At 39.5% G+C, this 19909-nt stretch overlaps 1 protein-coding gene across 10 annotated transcripts in view; it reads right to left on the reverse strand.

Moving 5' to 3' along the window:
* Window positions 1–332: 332 nt before the first annotated feature.
* Window positions 333–19909, reverse strand: part of RAD50 (RAD50 double strand break repair protein) — a 219173-nt gene continuing 199596 nt past the window's right edge. For 9 of the 10 annotated variants that reach the window (XM_013052521.2, XM_013052517.2, XM_004745010.3 and 6 more), the window contains 4 exons: window positions 5494–5579; window positions 4839–4981; window positions 2057–2190; window positions 333–678 (listed from right to left, as the gene is read on the reverse strand). In XM_013052521.2, the coding sequence (XP_012907975.1) occupies window positions 492–678; window positions 2057–2190; window positions 4839–4981; window positions 5494–5579 (550 nt within the window). In that variant the 3' untranslated portion in view covers window positions 333–491. The remainder of the gene's footprint in view (window positions 679–2056; window positions 2191–4838; window positions 4982–5493; window positions 5580–19909) is intronic. The other variant, XR_006605369.1, reaches the window with a different exon arrangement.

The raw sequence follows: 19909 nt of genomic DNA on the forward strand, positions 1-19909 counted from the left end.
CATGTGACTACTTTGAATTTTACTTGGGGAAACTGACAGCCAGTGAGGGAGGTCACTTCTTGGATTTATAAAATTAAGAGCAGACTGAAATACTAAAACCTCTTCATTTCTGGTCATCTTCAGATATGAATGCTCAGTTGTAATTCACATTATCCAGACAGTGAGAATCTACTTCTCCAAAGTCCACTGAAAAGTGGAAGCCGAGTGAATTAAACTCAGGTACCGGGAAGCAGGGGAGCAGAATCCAACTGTGTTGCTACTGACCCCTCCCCGCCACCAAGGCATATCAGGGGCTGCCTACAGGGAGCTGAAGTCCAGGAAATCAGTCCAAATTTCATTTGAAACAATTTTAATGATGGTAGAACTTCTCATTCAAAATCCTAGATGCAAAGCTCCTCTGAGAGGACAGATTTTCCTACTGACTCAGTTGATACCAGAAATAAGCAGTTGCCTGAGGACTTGTGTTTCTAAGGCAAAAATCGTGACTATTTTTAATGAACATAAGAACCCAGGGAGCTAACACTACATTTCACGATCTCTGAGCACTGATCAATGTTCTTCTTAATCCTGTAGAATTTATCCACATATTCAGAGCGGCCTAAGAGCTCCACAAAATCTTCATCATGTGTGATGACCAGAAGCTGGAAGTTGCGCTGCTGTGAGCGACTCTTGATTATCCTGAAACAGTGTATTTAGAACATTTTATTACTGGAGAGCACAAATAATCCTTTCCTTTAGGTAAAAAGCCACTGAGAACTTTGTCAGACACATGACACAATGTGATGACCAGGGCCTCTGCCAGTCCTATGGAATTGGGAGAGGCCTGGGCTGGACCCAGGCCTTCAAACCCTCCAGGTATGAGTCCCATCTCCTCTCTAGACAGCACAGGTGCCTGAAGTGATTCTTCACTTAGGTCTGACATAGGCACTGATAAGAATATATGATGTAGTTTCTTCTAGAACATCAAGTTCTTCCTACTAAAGCAGGTAGAAATGTTTTACTTAATTTCCTTAATATCTGTGCTGTTCAACTTTAGGAGTCTGGTTTATTCCTTTGTCTGGGGTTTTTGTGACCTGTTACTAATTCTCTCTGGGAGAGAAGGAAAAAAAAAAGACCCAACTACAGGCAAGGGAAATTACATTTGCAAGCCCCACTGCCTTCTTAGGAGCTGGGTCTACTTAGAATTCTGCCACCACCAGTCACTAGATGCATCATTGGTATGACACACAGGAGGCCTGAGTGGGTGTACTGGGAACATTTTTGCTCATTACCTATATGCTGAGGTACCTAGCTATGAGACTGAAATCAGACTTTTTCTTTTAACTAATCATTTCTTTCTCCCTTGCCTGAAACTGGATGCATGTGGCTTCCTAAAGTATTAGCCCTCATGCGCTGGCCACATAAGACTACTAAGAGATGGCTGAGAAAGGGCTCCCCTCCCTATCAGCTCTGCCAAAAAGAATGTATCTGGAGTCAGAGTACCCAAAATAGCTTCTTCAGCTGGGAGAAAGTGCCTTTCCTCTGCCAGCAGAGTTTTTCAGCAATGGGTGCCTATCCCTGGAGCCTGTACCAAGGGCATGTGAATGTGGCAAAGGTGTGTATGATTTTACTTTCTAGTTTCTACTTAACCACTACTATACTTTTTGAGTAAGAGCTATCATTCTTCACAGGACTGGGGAGATGGGCCAAAATCCATTGTCAGCACCTACAAATGTTTTAGCAGGGCATGGTAAGTCCTCTACGTGACATGTGGGCACTGCTGGGTGGGGGTGGGGGGGTGGTTTACAGAAAAACCAAACCAAACCAAACCAAACCAGGAAACCCTTCAGTTTCCCTATGAACACACTCGGGGAGATGCAGGATGTGTCTGGGACTGCTGTTCCCCACCTAGTTCTTTTTTTAAGCATCTGAAGAATTACTATCAAAGGTAAAGCTTAAGGTCTGCCACCAACCAGCTTCCCCAAGGAAGACACATCCAGACAAGGTTTTCACTATAGTTTTTAAAGTAAGACAGAGAGTTCTATCATAACCTACCCCCAGGTTAGGAGATACTTACTCAACAAGAGCATGTGCAAGAGACTCAATGTTTTCTCGGTCAAGATTTGTTGTTGGCTCATCCAAGGCAAGGATGCCACAGTTCAAGCAGAACGTTTCAGCCAAGGCCAGGCGAATGATGAGGGAGGCTAACACCTGTAATAAAGCAGGAGAGCTGAGCTGTAGTGCACAGACCTTTTCCTCATTCACTTTTAGGAAAGTAGGCAGACCTGGCCTAATATCTTGGTCAGGGAAAGGGAGCAATGTAATGGGCTCACTGACCTTAGGTAAATCACTGCTCTTTTATCTGAGAGAGCATGGCACTGTGACCAGATGTTTAAACCCTTCCAGAATGTGAGCCATCAGGTACTTATCTCAGCCTGTCACTGGCAGTGAAATAAAATGCTAAAACCAATGGTGATCTCACTACCCCAAATACACACAAATCTTGTCAGCTATAATGAAACTTGAAGTCCCAGGTTTGAATCTGAAATGTATCACCCTTTATCTCTAACTAATAATTTGAGTAACAGTTTAACAATGTTAAAAATTCAAGGCCTGGATATTTTATTTTCCTGATAATAAGGTTAGTTAGGAAACGTGGACACATGACATCTTCCAGAGTCCCCCCAACACGTCTTATCTCTGAGTTATCTTGATATCTCTATGTTCCATGGTGTAAAAGGGGCACCGGATACTGTGCCTTACCTACATTTAAATGTTTACGTGTATAAGTTTGAGCAAGCCAACAGAGAGAGAAAGAATATTCCTGGGTCAATGTATCAGAAGTACAGAAATATGGTTTTATGTAAGCCATCCAAGGAACTGACACTTGGAAGCACTTCTTGGTTAACAGAAACCCAATACTTAAACCCTCAGATGCGGCTGAAGCCATCTGAGGGCATAAGGGACACAGAACTAAGAGTGACAGAAAGTCTAGTAAGTATAAACCACTTCTGTGTGAGCTGTCAATACCCCATCCCCTGAACCTGTGAGCAAAAGGAGCATCAGCGTGGGACAGAACAGTTTACAGCTTCTCTCTGCTGCCCAGGGCAGGCTGGGAGACTGCAGAAGTTAGGATCATAGCTGGGCCCTTTGGGGAAGACCCTTCCTTCCTGTATTTGAACCCCATTGTGGCTGCCACCTCCACTACTACTACTACTACTACTACTACTACTCAGAGTAGAGCCTAAATGAAGTTCCTGGCCCACCTCTACCAAACTATTAGTCTGTCTTCTTCCCCAACACCAAGGAAGCAATTACTGCTAATTTTTGTAATTTCAGAGTATCTTTGGGAAATCTACTTTGTTCAAATAATTTCCAAAGCATTCTTAACACAAAGGGAAGGGTTTCAAAGTGTTTTTTCTTATTCATAACTACTAAAAATCACCAAAGCAAGTAGGAATACTGATTATAGATCACAAATTTGTCATTTTTGCAAACTATGATTAAGATAATAATCTGCATGTGCCTTAAATTAATATCTGCTGTCTGGGCTGACAATAAAATACATACACGCAGGACTGTTAAAGCAAAAACTGAAAACTATGAAATACCTCAGATAATGTGAGCCATTTTGAGAATTTTAAGATTTTGTTAAGAAAACTTGGGGTCCAGAAGGGTTTTGAAACATAATCTGCTTCTAATCTCAAAGAAGGAAGCTCAAGAATCCAGACTGTCTTGGTTATAGACCTGTGCACAAAGGAATCCAGCCTTGTTCCCAAGGATGCAGGTCCAATTTTCCTGACTCTTTAAAGCTTTATTCCTCTTTCTGATTTGCTCTGTGCACCCTATCCAACATAGCATATTCTGCCAGAGCCACATGTGGAGCCAAGTGCCTGGCCCAGCTACTGAGAGTGTCATGAATTCTGGTCTAGCAAACCCTTCTTTTAACATTTTTAAGCAATTTCTACACCCAACATGGGGCTCAAACTCACAACCCCAAGATCAAAGGTGCATGGTCTACCAACTGAGCCAGCCAGATGTCCCTAGCAGACCTTTCTTTTAGAGGATCTACAGGCCCAAAGGCTAGGCTGAGGGAGAAGAGGGGTGGGGACTCAGTCCTGTGATGAGGCTGCTTTCTCAATGAGAGTTTTATATTTTAATGCCTCATCTGGCTCCACCTAGGATCTTGTTTGGTGATACTACAGGTCATTTGTTTCTAACATCCTTCCCCACCTCTGATCACTCGAAATCAGGACACACTCTTGCAATTACAGTTCCATTTTTTTTCTTTCTTGGTGGCACATAAATAGTGTTATGTCTTACAACTGATGATATAATAACTTTGTTCCATAAGGAGTTTTATGAAACAAGGGTTGTTAGCTGCTTGTTCTACATAAGGCCTATCACATGAGAATGTTTCAGACCCTTCTCCTAAAAGACCACCTAATGGTGCAGGAAATGCTGGTTAGAACTGGAAGAGTGGGGGACACCTGGGTGGCTCAGTTGGTTGGACGACTTCCTTTGGCTCAGGTCATGATCCCGGAGTCCCGGGATCGAGTCCTGCATCGGGCTCCCAGCTCCATGGGGAGTCTGCTTTGCTCTCTTTCTCCTCACTCATGCTCTCTCTCACTGTCTCTCTCTCAAATAAATAAATAAAATCTTTAAAAAAAAAAAAAAAAAGAACTGGAAGAGTGGAATGGGATAAGTGAGTCTGATCAACCTTATATGGCAACAAAGAGTGCTTCGAGGAGCTTCTCACCATTCCAGGGCAGCCCTGGGTGCTTTCATGGCACCAACAGTACTCTCTCCCCATCAATTCTCTGAGTATAGGTGGCTCCCGGGGCTCTTGAGATACCTGCCTTTTGTCCAGCACTGCATCGTCCTCGCATATCCAAAGCTGTGTCTCCTTTTAGCATTACCACGCGGTAGTTGTAATTCCGCCTTTTATCAGAGGCTGATACATTTTCATCGGCATCAGATCGAATTTCTATGTATTCAATATCTGACACAAAAAGATGGTTTCAGAGGAACCTACACTCTGCAGCCGTTTGTCATTTGCAAATATTAAGTAAGCCTTTGAAATAACATGTGAGCTGACATTACCATTCAACTGGCTAAGAAGGTTCAGGACACAAAAGCAACCCAGATGCCCCAACCCTCAGTCTCAGCTCTGCCTTTCTTAGTTCCCCTATTAAGAGTTTCCTCCTGCTGGTTTTCTTCTTATCGTCTTTCAGTTTATCCCTATCTACATTTCAACAGAATCTATTAGGTCATCAGTTAAATGTAATATGTATATAGCCAAATATGTAAGTCCTGTCAGGCTCTGGAATAGAAAACCTTTGCATTTTTTTTTTCTTGCTACATGATGTTGTCAAGATAAGAATTCTTAGAAAATCTCAAAGAGATATTCAGAAAGGGTCCAGGCGATAATGCTGGCATGATAAGAGATCCTATGTGGCAAGAGCTAGGGACAGGACTTTGGAAAAACCATTCACGACAAACCATGTCAATTACCTTGTCCACGATAGGTATTTCGCCAAAGGTCACGAATAATTTTGTTGATTTCTTCCATTTTCATACTGTGAAATTTCATGATTGCTCTGGAAAAAGAAGTCATTGGTACTTAAAATAAATGTAGTGGTAACATTAATTATATGTAATAGTATATTTTAAAAATATATGACATATAATGTATATCATAAAAGTAACATCTTAAAAATCTCATGAAATTATGGGTACTTCTAATGGTAAAAGCAGAATACAGTAAGAGCTAGAAACAATAACCGGAACTACAACACAGCTACAACATGGCTACTAATGAATACAGCCAGGCATGTACCCAGGGCCCCTGAGTCCTGGCAATGCTCCATGGTCACTCTGTGACAGGACAAATACCCCCTCTTGAAGAAGTATTTAAATACTGTAAAAATCTCAAAATGTGTGGACTTTTCTTAGGCTTGCTGGAAAGACTAGCTACTGAGGCCTACCAGCTACAGGAGGACAGCATGAGTAAAAGCTGGGAGGTGTTCAAGGTTCCCTAGTCTATGGGGACGTACATGCAACTCTGAACTGTGGCCTTTTCACTTCTGTTACTAGTATGGTTTACCAAAAGTCAGCCTCTTCAGGGGCTTTAATTCCTCAGATGAGTGAGCTTTTCTCCAACCAGAAGGTATGGTTGGAAGAACAATAAATAGGCTTAGGTTGAGATGAAGCTCGAAACTTCTATTTTCCCTTCCTAGCTAAAAACTAAGAAATCCAAACTCCAATTATATGCATTCATTTCCACTTGGCCTGTCAGCCTCCCTACCCTCACTTTGCAACACACTTCAGAAACTAGTACTTTCTAAACACTACAAAGAAGGAAAGAAATGTTTATTTAAAAAAAAAAGCAGCCTGTTAGAAACTAACTTCTTTCTTCCTATAGTCACCTTTCATCAAAAAGCTCTTAGGTTCTTTGGAAATGGGTTTATGAACTAATAAATGTAGCATCAGTGACAAAAAGGCAAACATCACTGCCATGACTCTACAGAGGATGTGAGGTGGCCCTACTTCCATTTGCAAGTCTCTTATCTGATATATACAAAAAAAGAAACTGAACGTAATGCTACTGGCTCTGCAGAATCATTTCATGATCTTTTGGTTCGCCAGTAAGAGAGAAAGAAATGACTCAACATAAATACATTTTAAATATCAGATGAGGGATTTTGAAGTAATAAGACTGGAAAAAACCGTATTGTGCTTGCTGGTGAGAATGCTGCAAGCCTCCATTTTCTATTTCATACATCTAGTTTATCCCACCCTGACATTTTACACTCCTGTTAAAAGGACTGACACCAGACTTCTAAGTATTTGCCAAATAAGCAACAAAACCCCTAAAGAATGTTCTTGGGATCAGTCACTTAATCCGCAACTCTTCATATATTACAATCCTGATTTTTCAAATAACTTTTTAAAAAGGTCATCTTTCCATTCAACTTTAAGATCTTTCAATAACTAACCTATATAATCATACCCAAGGTGGAGAACAAACTCCACATGTCCAAGGTGTGCACACACAGCCCCTGCCATGGGTTCCTTGTACAACAGGTGGTGCTTCCTCACCTGTGTAAGAGAGCATTGCACGTAGCAGCTCTAGTCCTGAGGGAGATCCAGACTCCCAAAGGGGTGTGTCACACTGAGTTGATGCCTACTGCTGTTGGCCAGACCACTAGCTAATCTTTGTATTATCTCTCTCCAGTATGGAGTTTACCACCCAACTTGCAATAGCAGAGGATAATGAAGATAACCACATGACATCCACTTGAGGGATAACAGTAACATCAGTTGTTACTACTAATGACCATTTAAATCTGTGAAGCATAATTACAGTAAGCAATTACATCATTTAATCCTTACAACAATACTGGGAGTTAGCTTTAGTTATCCTCATTTTACCATTAAGAAAACAGATACTTTACGAATTTTCTGGAAAGGAAATTGATCCCCTTATAATAGCATCAAAACCAATAAAATACTTAGGTACAAATCTAACCAAGGAGGTCAAAGATCTCTACTCTGAAAACTAAGACATTGATGAAAGAAATTTAAACACACATATAAGTGAAAAAGATCTCATGTTCATCGATTTCGCAACACACTTCAATAGGTTACCCTTGAAATGTGTGGGAATACTCTTAAAATACCAAAAGCCAGCTACAGATTCAGCCCAATTCCTATTAAGTGCCACTGGCATTTTTTACAGAAATAGAGAAAACACTCCTAAAATTTATATGAAACCACAAAATACCCTGAAGAGCCAAAGAAATCCTGAGAAAGAATAACAAAAAGCAGGAGGCATCACACATTGATTTCAAGCTATAGTCTTGAAAACATTATGGCACTGGCATAAAAATAGACAAATAGATCAGGAGAAAAGAATCTAGAGACCAGAAACAAACCCCAATATAAACAGTCCAACTAAAATGTGCCAACGGTGCCAGTACTCAATACTTTAATATATGATGGTGGGATAAGTGGAAATTCACATGTAGAAGCACAAAACTGGACCCCTAAGTTATAGCACTCACAAAAATTAACTTGAAGTGGATTAAAGGCCTAAATTTAAGACCTAAAACCATGAAACTCCTAGAAGAAAACATGGGGAGTAAGTTCTTCAACATGATTTTTTGGAAATCATACCTGAAGCAAAAGTAAACAAAAAATAGGGGTGCCTGGGGGGCTCAGTTGAGTGTTTGACTCTATAGACTTTTGCTCAGGTCATGATCTCAGGGTCATAGAATTGAGTCTCACACTGGCACTCAGCAGGGTGTCTGTTATTCTCTCTCTTGCTCTTTCCTTGCTCTGTTCTCATTCTCTCTCAAATAAGTAATTGTTTATTTAAAAAAAAAAAGAACATGGGGCACCTGGGTGGCTCAGTGGGTTAAGCCACTGCCTTCGGCTCAGGTCATGATCTCAGGGTCCTGGGATTGAGTCCCGAATCGGGCTCTCTGCTCAGCAGGGAGCCTGCTTCCTCCTCTCTCTCTCTCTGCCTACTTGTGATCTCTCTCTGTCAAATAAATAAATAAAATCTTTAAAAAAAAAAAAAAGAACAAGTGACACTACATCAAACTGAAAAGCTTCTGCATGGCAAAAAGAAATCATAAATAAAATGAAAGGTCAGTCTAGAGAATGGGCAAAATTATTCACAAACCATGTATCTGATAGAGGGGATTAATATCTAAAATATACAAAGAACTCAGGAGCACCTGGGTGGCTCAGTTGTGTCCCAGGGTCCTGGGATGGAGCCCCAAGTCAGACTCACTGTTCAGTGGTAGTCTGCTTTTCCTTTTCTGATCCTACCCCCTGCTCATGTCCGCTTGCTCTCTCTCTCAAGCAAATAAAATCTTAAAAAAAAAAAAAAAGTACACACACACACACACACACAAAGAACTCCTATAATTTAATGGCAAAAAAAGTTGACTCTTGAGTAACATGGAGGTTAGCAGTACCAAGTACCACACAGTCAAAATTCATGTGTATCTCTGGCCTAAAACCTACTAATAGCCTATTGTTGACTGCAAGAAGCCTTACCCATAACAAACAGTTGATTGACATGTATTTTATGTTATACATATTACATACTAGAGTCTTACAATAAAGTAAGCTAGAGCAAAGAGAATGTTAAGAAAATTCCAAGAGAAAATACATTTATGGAACTGTACCTTATTTACTGAAAAACATACAAAATTTAAGTGGACCCACACAGTTGAAAGCCATGTTATTCAAGGGTATCCTATAACTCAATTAAAAAATGGGCACAGGACCTGAACTGACATTTTTCCTAAGATACATAGATGGCCAATAAAGTACAAAAAAATACTTTTTATGATTTTACATCATAGAAAGATGTGTCACTAGTTGTTAGGGAAATACATATTAAAACCACAATTGAGATAACACTTCATACCTGTTAGAATAGCCATCATCAAAAAGACAAGAGATAATAAGAGGTGGCTTGGATATGGAGAAAAGGGAACCCTTGTGCACTGTTGGTGGGACTGTAAACAAGCACAGCCATTATGAAAAGCATTATGGAGGTTCCTAAAAAAAATTAAAAATAGAACTACCATTTGACCTAGCAATTTCCACTTCTGGGAATATATTCAAAGGAGATGAAAACACTGTGTCAAAGAGATATATGCACTCCCATGTTCACAGCTGCATTATTTACAACAGCCATGACACAGAAACAACCTAAGTGTCCATGGGTGAATAAAGATGTGTATATATTCAATGGATAATTATTATTCAGCCATTAAAAAAATGAGGAAATCTTACTATGTGGGATAATCCGGAAGGACCAAAAGGCATTACCTAAGTGAAATAAGTCAGAAAAAGACAACATTGTATGATCTCACTTCTATGTGGAATCTAAACAAAACAAAAACACCAACCTCACAGAAAAAAGGGATTAGATCTGTGGTCACCAGAAGTGGAGGATGGGAGCAGGGAGAATTGGAGAAAGGTAGTCAAAAGGTACAAATTTCCAGTTACAAGTAAGCACTAGAGATGTAACGTACATCGTAATAACTACGGCTAACACTGCCATATGATCTACAGGAAAGTTGTTAAGGGAATACATCCTTACAGCTGTCATCACAAGGAGAATTTTTTTCCCCCTTTTATTGTATCTATACAAGAAAATGCACGTTAGCTGAACCCATTGTGCTCATCATTTTGCAGTATATGTAAAACCATCATCCTGTATATCTTCAGACAGCGAAGTATGTCAATTATTTCTCAATAACAGTTAAAAAAAACCCCTGAGGTCTCATGAAATTAACAAGTTGGTCACAACTAGAGAGAAGTGCTCAGGATGTTAACAGCCCTTGAATATCGTAATTAAAATTAAAAAGCAGTCAAAATGTCCTCTTCAAAGACACCAGGCTCAGTTTTATGAATCAACGTTAGCTCTAAAGTATATAAAGTATTACATAGCAAGAAGAGATAGAAGAAAAAAAAAGGAAACAAAAAGTACAGGCCCAATTATTTTGCTTATGAATATAGATACAAATATTCTAAATAAAATCAAATTTAGTGGTAAGGCATTAAAAAGACCAAGTAATATCGTGGTATCCAGTGGTATGATGACCAAGTAGCATTTAATCCAAGGAAGCAAGACTAGTACAACAGGAAAAATAATTTAAGATAACTCACTGCATTAACGGATTAAAGGAAAAAAATGCTTATCTCAGCAATTGTCAATTTGATATAAACACTGAGTTTTGATAAAATATTCAGAAAGTGAAAAACAAACATTTTTAAAAATTTGACAAAATGACTATCAAATATCCATAGCAAGCATCAAATTTAATATATTTAATATATTTCTATTTTAATGTTAAAATAGAAAGGAATGGGGTGCCTAAGTGGCTCAGTGGGTTAAAGCCTCTGTCTTCAGCTCAGGTCATGGTTTCAGGGTCCTGGGATGGAGCCCCGCATCAGGCTCTCTGCTCAGCAGGGAGCCTGCTTCCTCCTCTCTCTCTGCCTGCCTCTCTGCCTACTTGTGGTCTCTGTCAAATAAATAAATAAAATCTTAAAAAAAAAAAAAAGGAGAACTTTTAAAGAACAAGAGAAAGATGCCTCTTCTTACGTCTACTCTACAATAATATCCTAGAGATACCTAACAATACAGCAAGACAAGAAAAATGAAGAATGAGGGGAAAACAACTTGTCATTGTTTCTGCAGATAATATAGTTGTACCTTAGAAAATCTAAGAAATCAGGTGCCTGGGTGGCTCAGTGGGTTAAGCCTCTGCCTTCGGCTCAGGTCATGATCTAAGGGTCCTGGGATAGATCCCGCATCGGGAATAAATAAAATAAAATCTAAGAAAATCTAAGAAATCAATGGAAAAACTATTAAGACTAATAAAGTGGTCAGAAATAAACATAAAAAAATTGGTATTATTATGTAGTAAACAAAATCCAATAGGAAACCTAATAGAAAAGAGGATCCTATTCACAGTGGCAATAAAAAATTATGAAATACCTAGGAAGAAATCTAACAAAACGGTACAGGATCTAGAGGGAAAGACTATAAAATCTTATAAAAGAACAACTTTTACAACAGAACAAAAAGAACTAAGTAGGAGAAACTTACATTTGAGTGCAAAATAGGAGATTTAATATGGCAAAGAAGTCCATTCTCCCCAAGTAATCCATTAAGTTAAATGCAGTCCATATAGAACTCCCAAAGAGATTAAAAAAAAAATTCATGACATCCACAAGGTGACTTTATTACTTTTTTTTTTAAGATTTTATTTATTTATTTGACAGAGAGAGATCACAAGTAGGCAGAGAGGCAGGCAGAGAGAGAGGAGGAAGCAGGCTCCCTGCTGAGCAGAGAGCCCGATGTGGGACTCGATCCCAGGACCCTGAGATCATGACCCGAGCCGAAGGCAGTGGCTTAACCCACTGAGCCACCCAGGCACCCCCACAAGGTGACTTTAAAGTTAGTATCTAAGACATAGGTAAAAGAAGAAATCAAAGTACTGGTACAGGAATCAAGATGAAATAAACTCCCCCTCACCCCCAAAACAGAACTTTTAGTCTTTAACTGACATTTCCCATCAGTGGGAAAAGTTTCAATAGTGTTGTAAAGAGGGAAAAATTACATCTCTATCTTTATTCTTATTTTGTTTAACTTCATGTTTTTTTAAAGACTCATTTGTATTAGCCAGAGAGTTAAAGAGCATGCGCTCACGCGAGAGAGCATGAGCACATGCGCGCGCACACACACATATAAAAACACGAAAGCAGAGGGAGAGGAATTCAAGTAGGTTTCAGGCTGAGCATGGAGCCCAACAGGGTGCTTGATCTCATGACCCTGAGATTATGACCTGAGCTGAAATCAAGAGTCAGATGCTCAACCCAATGAGCTACCCAAGCACCCTATCCATCATCTTTATTATAAACCTCAAAATCCAAATAAAGGATTAAAAGTCAAATAAAACTATCAGAATAATTATAAATAAATAAAAAATAAATAAAACTATCAGTTTTATAATCTTAGGAATGAAAAGCCTTTCTAAGGGAGAAGCCATAAATATGACTTAAAGATTTGCCTACCAAAAAATTAAAAGTCCCCCAAAATACCATAAAGTTAAAGGTCAAATGACAAACTAGGAATAACTACTTGCAAGGTATGAGAAAAGGATTACCACAGAAAATCTATTTAAAAAAAAAAAAGTGGGGGGTGGCTCAGTGGGTTAAAGCCTCATGATCCTAGGGTCCTGGGATCAAGCCCCACATGGGGCTCTCTGCTCGGCAGGGAGCCTGCTTCCTCCTCTCTCTCTGCCTGTCTCTCTGCCTACCTGTAATCTCTGTCAAATAAATAAATAAAATCTTAAAAAAAAGTGGTACAACTCACTATGAAAAAGATAACCTAACAAAAAGTGGTAAAGAGATATGAACAATAATTCTAGGAGGAGAAATACAAAAAGCCAACATATAAAATGATATTTAACCTCACTAGTAAACAAGGAAATATAATCCAAGTGAGAACATTTTCTGTGCAATGAACTGGCAAAAATTAAAAAGGTTGATAATATGAAATGCAGTCATGGAGAAATGGGTATTCTCATACTGGTGGAAACACAAATTTTTGTCTTAGGAAGCCATTTTGGCACTAACAAGTTAAAAATGCTCATACCTTCAGTCTTAGTAACTCTGTTTCTAAGAAGCTATCTATTGGTCTATCTGCCCAAGCATGCAAAGACTTTTGTTGTAGCATTATCTATAGCATCAAACATTTAAAAACTTTCTAATATGTCCATTGACAGTGAAATCAAGCAGGTCACATCCATTTCACAGAATATTACATAGCCATTATAATGACAAACTTTCGTACATAAAAAAATTTTCATCACATGTTCAGAGACAAAACAAAAATACCTACAGTGTGATACTATTCACATAAAACAAAGACCTATTTGTGTGTACATAACATCCAAAAAGTACTGTGAGGGAAATGACAATGTCATCACCCTAATATTAAGTGTTCAATGAATTCTAGACATTCTCATGGAAATGAACCCAAGTCTAATATGAACTGTGTTCTATAATTTACATAGTAATGGACAACAGGAAAGCATAAATGAAATACAAGGCTAAGTGGTACAAGTGGTACAAATCTCATGAAGGAAGGAAAAATGACATCATTTGGAAAGGGCTTCATCAAGGTAACATTCCACAGGGGGAGAAGGATCACAGGAAAATACGAGGTGTCTTAAGGGAACAAAATGGTTCAGTTTGGTTACAACACACTGAACAGTGAGAGACAAAATGAGAAAGACCAATATGGAGAGTGTTTCTTAATATCAGAAGTGAATAGGGATTACCACCTTTAGGAAAATAAACCTGGTACAAGTATACTGGGTGGGAAGGGACCTTGTGTGCAGAACCATGGGTGAGCTGACACAGGTCCAAAAATTAACTTCACAACACACCTTGTAGCCCTTGGACTTTATAGATAATGAATATTTAAGAATGACCTTGAAAATCCATGATGTGTAGTAACTATCCTTCTGCTCAAAGATGCAATACGAACGATGATCTTATGGACCGGAAACTGTCGCAGCTCAGTGGTCATCTGAGTAGTTGCATCAGCCCCACCATGTGCCTGGAGTGTGTATGTCACTCAGTGACATTTATTCTCACTCTTGTGAAAAGTGACTCCCAGAAGAAAGTAAAAATGTCCAAGATCTAAGACAGCAGTGGTTTATAAAATTATTTAGTCTTATATTTAAATACTCTTTTGCATGTAGAAAGAGTTCCTTAAAAATTTCAATAATAATCAGTTGCATTTTAAGAGGACAAAATGATGGCTTTAGTGGTAATTTGTATTTTGATGTTCTGTCAAAGTCCTAAAATGTGATCCTCACACGACAAGGACTTAATACATTATTTAAACCCACAGAATGTAAAATACCAAGAGTGAACAAAATGTAAACTACAGATCTGGGGTGATCTGCTGAGGGATGGTGATAGGGAGTGGGGTGGGGGGAGGCTATGGTTGTTGGCTGTAGAGATGGGTAGGGAGAGAGAGGGGATGGGGATATGGCAAATCTCTGTACTTTCTGCTCAGTTTTGCTATGGACCTAAAACTGCTCTAAGGGTATTTAGGGGCGCCTGGGTGGCTCAGTGGGTTAAAGCCTCTGCTTCAGCTCAAGTCATGATCTCAGGGTCCTGGGATCAAGCCCCGCATCGGGCTCTCTGCTCGGCAGGGAGCCTGTTTCCTCCTCTCTCTCTCTGTCTACTTGTGATCTCTATCTGTCAAATAAATAAATAAAATCTTTTAAAAAAATAAATAAAATAGTGCATTTAAAAAGAGAGAGAGAGAAAGAGATCCATGCAAGCAGAGCACACGGGCTGTTTCCATCCATGTCTTTTTCATCCTTTACACGCCAGGCTGACTGCACTGTTCTTCAGCACCTCTTTGCACCATGGCTTCTGCCCCAACAATGAGATAATTTTCCATTTTGTTCTAAGTTGTCCAGCTGCCTCCTGTACTTGCCCCCTACTCTTGGACCTTTAATAAAAAGCTTCTGCAAGCCTCTGAGTTACTGTCTTCCTAAGTATACATGGGTTCCAGCTTGATGTCACAAATGAAGCTTGTCAGGCCTCCCCAGGACAGTAGTTCAGGGTTTTTGCTGCTTCTCTGAGTCCTGTTTTTAAATGATTCTGGGACTCAGCCATTAGCAGAGAACTGAACACCTGAAACAGAGTCATTCCAGAGCAGGTACCTAAGGGGTTGGAAAAATATCACCTAAATAGACCAAAACCTTGCTATCAGGAAAATGCCTTTCCTGCCTTCATTATTTAAACCATAACCAGGACTCAAATACTGAGATAGAAAACCAGCATTCTTCAAAATTTGAAGTGATGCTCAAAATCCAAGGAGCACATAAAATAGCAAGTAAGTGGGTTTCCCCCCATTCTCAGCTATTTCACTGAATAAAACATTAAGGGCCAAATACATGAGTCTTATTAATAAAAAAAAATTAGTTCAGAATTAAGGTAAAAACTACTAAGTTAGTGAAAACTTACCAAGTTAGAAAAAAGCATTAAGAAAGATTATACTTGCAAAAGACATTTCCCAACATTATCCTCATCCTTGTATTTAAAAGTGTGCCAAATTTTCAGATATATAAATTGCTAAAAGAAAAAAAAAAGCAAAACAAAAAACTGGCTATGACCACAGCTATTTGTGATCACAGTGGATACTCTTCCCTACTGCTCTAGTACTTACTGCTATGACAACTGTCTCCCTATATTTAGGTCAACGGAAGCACTCTTCTACAAGGGAACGATGAGTGTCACGTTCTACTAAGTATCATGTTCCAAACTAACAGGGACTTTCACTACTTAGCAAAACTCAAAATCTGTCATTTACCAAACTGAAGTCATACATTTAATAGAAAAATGACCTCTTTTTCTAGATGCAACCCTTAAAAACTATTAAACTAATTTCCCAAAATGCTTAAAACTATTGGCCACACTCTTAAATAACAGCTTTTAAAATTCAGGCAGTGGTTAAACTACCGTTCAAAGACAAACATTTGGTTAAAGAACTGCAGTGAGTGAGAAATGAGAAACCAGCTATCTTTTGGTTTTGCTTGATGCTAGTGAGGCTGCTGATGTGGAACTGTACTGTATTCATGGTGAGGGCAAGAATGGCGGCTGTGAGGTGAGCCTTGGATCAATCCCTCATCCCTAAGCTCTCCTCCAGTACAACGACCCAGACTGGACAGATTCGCAGAGCTGGCTGCCTTGGCTGCAAAACTGTATTATGTGTTTTCACTGAGTTTCAGAAGAAGTGTGACTTAACATGCAACATTCTGTACTTGGGGGGAAAGGACAGGGGAAAACTTGGGGCATAGAACACTGTACTCTTGAATGATACATTCCAAAAATCACGGGGTGCCTGGGTGGCTCAGTTGGTTAAGCATCTGCCTTTGGCTCAGATCACGATCCTGGGGTGGAGCCCTGCATTGGACTCCCTGCTCAGTGGGGATCTGGTTCTCCCTTTCCTTGCTCAAACCCCTCCTTCTCTCAAATAAATAAAATCTTTAAAAAAATCATTTAATTGAAGCCTTCTTTTTAGAGCAAGGGGTTTACCATATTCTAAATGGTATAATTTTCTTCCCTTCTCATCTAGTATGAGTGTTTCTGACCACTGGCAAGCTTATAATCAGTGATGTTTTTGATGATTACTAATAACAGATGGTATCGGCTTTTCTTGAAAATGCACTGCTAGTTTCCTGTGTTACCCTAAATAGACAGCTGAATGCAACAATTACACTGATTGCATGCTTCATTCTAAGAGGTGAAACAATGAGGGAAATTTTGGACCTTTCTTCTAGGTGAGAAGGCAAATTTAAGGCTCACAATATCAACCTTAAGAAGGCCACCATTTGCTAGCACAAGCCCACAAAGACTCAATTTTGGGGAAATCTGTACCACTTCTTTTTTTCTCATTTAGAAGAATCCATCTGATTACTAGATAACAGAACTCAGTAAACAGCCTGGCTTTGTTCCTTAGGCAAGCTTAAATTGCTGGAAAGCACCTCTGCACCTCCCCGCCCCCACAAACTCTTCCTGACTGGCCCCAACAAGCCCCCTCACTCTGCTCAGTATGATGGCTCTGGCACTGAGGTATTTTTCTCTACTGAAGTGCCCTTTGTTCCTTATTCAAGACCAAGGTCAAATACAGACTATGGAGTACCCACCATGGGCTCCCCTATTGAACCATTAGCAGTTTACAGTAGGGACAGGGTATGATATTCCTGTCTTCCCAGAGCCCGACAAAGAAAACACTAACAAAGCTTTTTGAATGAACATGTGCCTAATAGAGGGAATTTCTCTTCTTCCTTCTGTCAAGGCATCTTGGAGTATGGAGGGATAGCTGGAGGGGTCCTAGATATAGTTTTCTATTCAGTTAACACATATGAAACCCCAAGTCTGCAGGTCAATGTACTATGAGGAGGAGTTACCTTGTAGCAGAATACATGCAAGTAAAATTTTTTAAAAGACCAACCTACCTACCTTGGCCCCACAGTCCCCTCTGCCTATCACCCCACTTTTCAGCTCCCCTTCACAAAACTTCTCTTAAGAATTATCTCTACTCACTGTCTCCACTTCTTAGCCCCATTCTCTCCTCATCCAACTCCAAAGCTTCAGTTTAAACCATGCCATTGAGATTGCTCATTAAAATCATTAACGCCTCCCTCTGGCAAATTCAAGGGTCACTTCTGAGTCTTCATCTCATCTGACCTCTCAATAACACTAGATTCTTGAAATAACTCGCTTCACTCAGTTTTCAAGATATCGTAACTTTTCATGTTTCTCCTTTTTCATCAGCTATCTACAGTTGTGTCACGTAACCTCCCTCTGTGGCTTTAAATACTCCCTCTGTGGCTTTAAATACATGCTGATGATTCCCAAATTTATCTTCTCAATTCTAGATTACACACCTAACTGCTCGAAATGCCTACAGGTGCCTTACTAAACTGTCTAAAACAAAACTCTAGATTTTCCCCTCCCAAATGCTGCCATTTCAGGGAATGGCAATCTGCTCCCCCAACATCCTGTTGCTCAAGTAAAAGTATGTAGGAACAACCTCTGATTTTGTTCTTTCCTCTTCCTCACCTATATTCAATTCAGAAAGAAGGCCAGTCAACTCCATATGCGAAACAAATCCCGAGTCCATCCACTTCTCTCCATTTCCACTGCTACCTCCCTAGTCCAGTCCATCACCATTTCTTGGATTTTGAAAACAGCTTCCCATCTCCTTGTTTCTACCTTTGCCCCTCTGCAATCCATTCTCCAAACAGGAACCAGTGCAGTTTCTTCAAACCATGAATCAGATTATATCACTTCCTTGCTTCAAACCCTTGGGACTTTCTATCAAACACAGAATAGTATTGAACAATTTACCAAGGCCACAAGGGCACCTACATACTCCGGAACCATTTGTTTCTGACCTCATTCTCTTGCTCACTATATTCTAGCTATGCTACCCTTCTTAGTCCTTGAACCCCTTCTGTTCGAATTGGTTTTAGGGCCTATGCATCGCTGGTCTATCCACCAGGAAGGCTTGCATCTCTGCTTTCTGTGAGTATGTTGCTCCCTCTCAACAATCAGGTCTCAGCATAAATGGCACATTCTCAGAGAAGATCCTGACTTAGAAAAAAGCTTAAAGTAGCCCCTCAATTACCCCATCACCAAAGTTAATTTTCCCTGGATAATCCTAGACAGCCTTCTTAACCTTTTTGATAAATACTTGACCTTTACAAGGTAGATGCAAGAATTCAATTAGATTATGGGTAACAAACAGTAAGTATTCAATCAATATTAATGTCTTCTCTGTACAGCTCCCACTCTTTAAAATTGTCTCAAAGAATGAGTAAATAGAAACAGAAACCTACATTTTCTTATTAGTAAAGTTAAGTTCCTTAGAACTAGTAAAGAATAGAGAGTTTGGGGCACCTGGGTGGCTCAGTGTTAAAGCCTCTGCCTTCAGTTCAGGTCATGGTCCCAGGGTCCTGGGATAGAGCCCCGCATCGGGCTCTCTGTTCAGCAGGGAGCCTGCTTTCCCCTCTCTCTCTCTGACTGCCTCTCTGCCTACTTGTGATCTCTGTCTGTCAAATAAATAAATAAAATATTTTGAAAAAAAAAATAGAGAGTTTAAGAATTTATATTAAAGAATGGAACATGAAAAAGAAAGCTGGACTAAATGGCCTCTGAGTTTCCCTTACAACTTTGACTCAACGGTGACTACAATAGACTTTAAAAAAAAAAAAAGCTTTCCAGGGCACCTGGGTGGCTTAGTTGTTAGGCTTCTGCCTTTGGCTCAGGTCATGATCCCAGGGTCCTGGGAATGAGCCGCACATTGGGCTCCCTGCTCAGCAGGAAGCCTGCTTCTCCGTCTCCCACTCTCCCTGCTTGTGTTCCCTCTCTTGCTGTGTCTCTGATAAATAAATAAATAAATAAATAAAAAGATTTCCATTTTATAGAAAAGGAACTGAATCCCAGGGCATTTGAACAATTTGCTAGCTGTCAACAGTGATATTTGAATTCAAATACTCTCCAGAGAAACTACTTTTAAGTGCACATTATGGATTTTTGAGGCTTCAAAAAGTAGAACTTACCAACTTTTACAAAAACATTTCCCACTTTGTAAGAATTCATTTTTCATAACAACCAATGTAAGTTATTCTACTCTATACATTAAGTTTTTAATGACAGACTCCCTTTTGGAGGGAGTCTTAGTAAGGCAATAAACTTGCCTTACTAGAAGTGGGTCTCCTATTCCTTAGTGCTTAAAAAAGTTTGCTAGTTTATTGGGTACACAACATCTATTAATGAAGAACTAAAAAATAAAGCCTCCTGA

This window comes from Mustela putorius, unplaced genomic scaffold (assembly GCF_011764305.1).
Source record: "Mustela putorius furo isolate JIRA1106 unplaced genomic scaffold, ASM1176430v1.1 tig00000145_pilon_pilon_pilon, whole genome shotgun sequence".
NCBI lineage: Eukaryota > Metazoa > Chordata > Mammalia > Carnivora > Mustelidae > Mustela > Mustela putorius.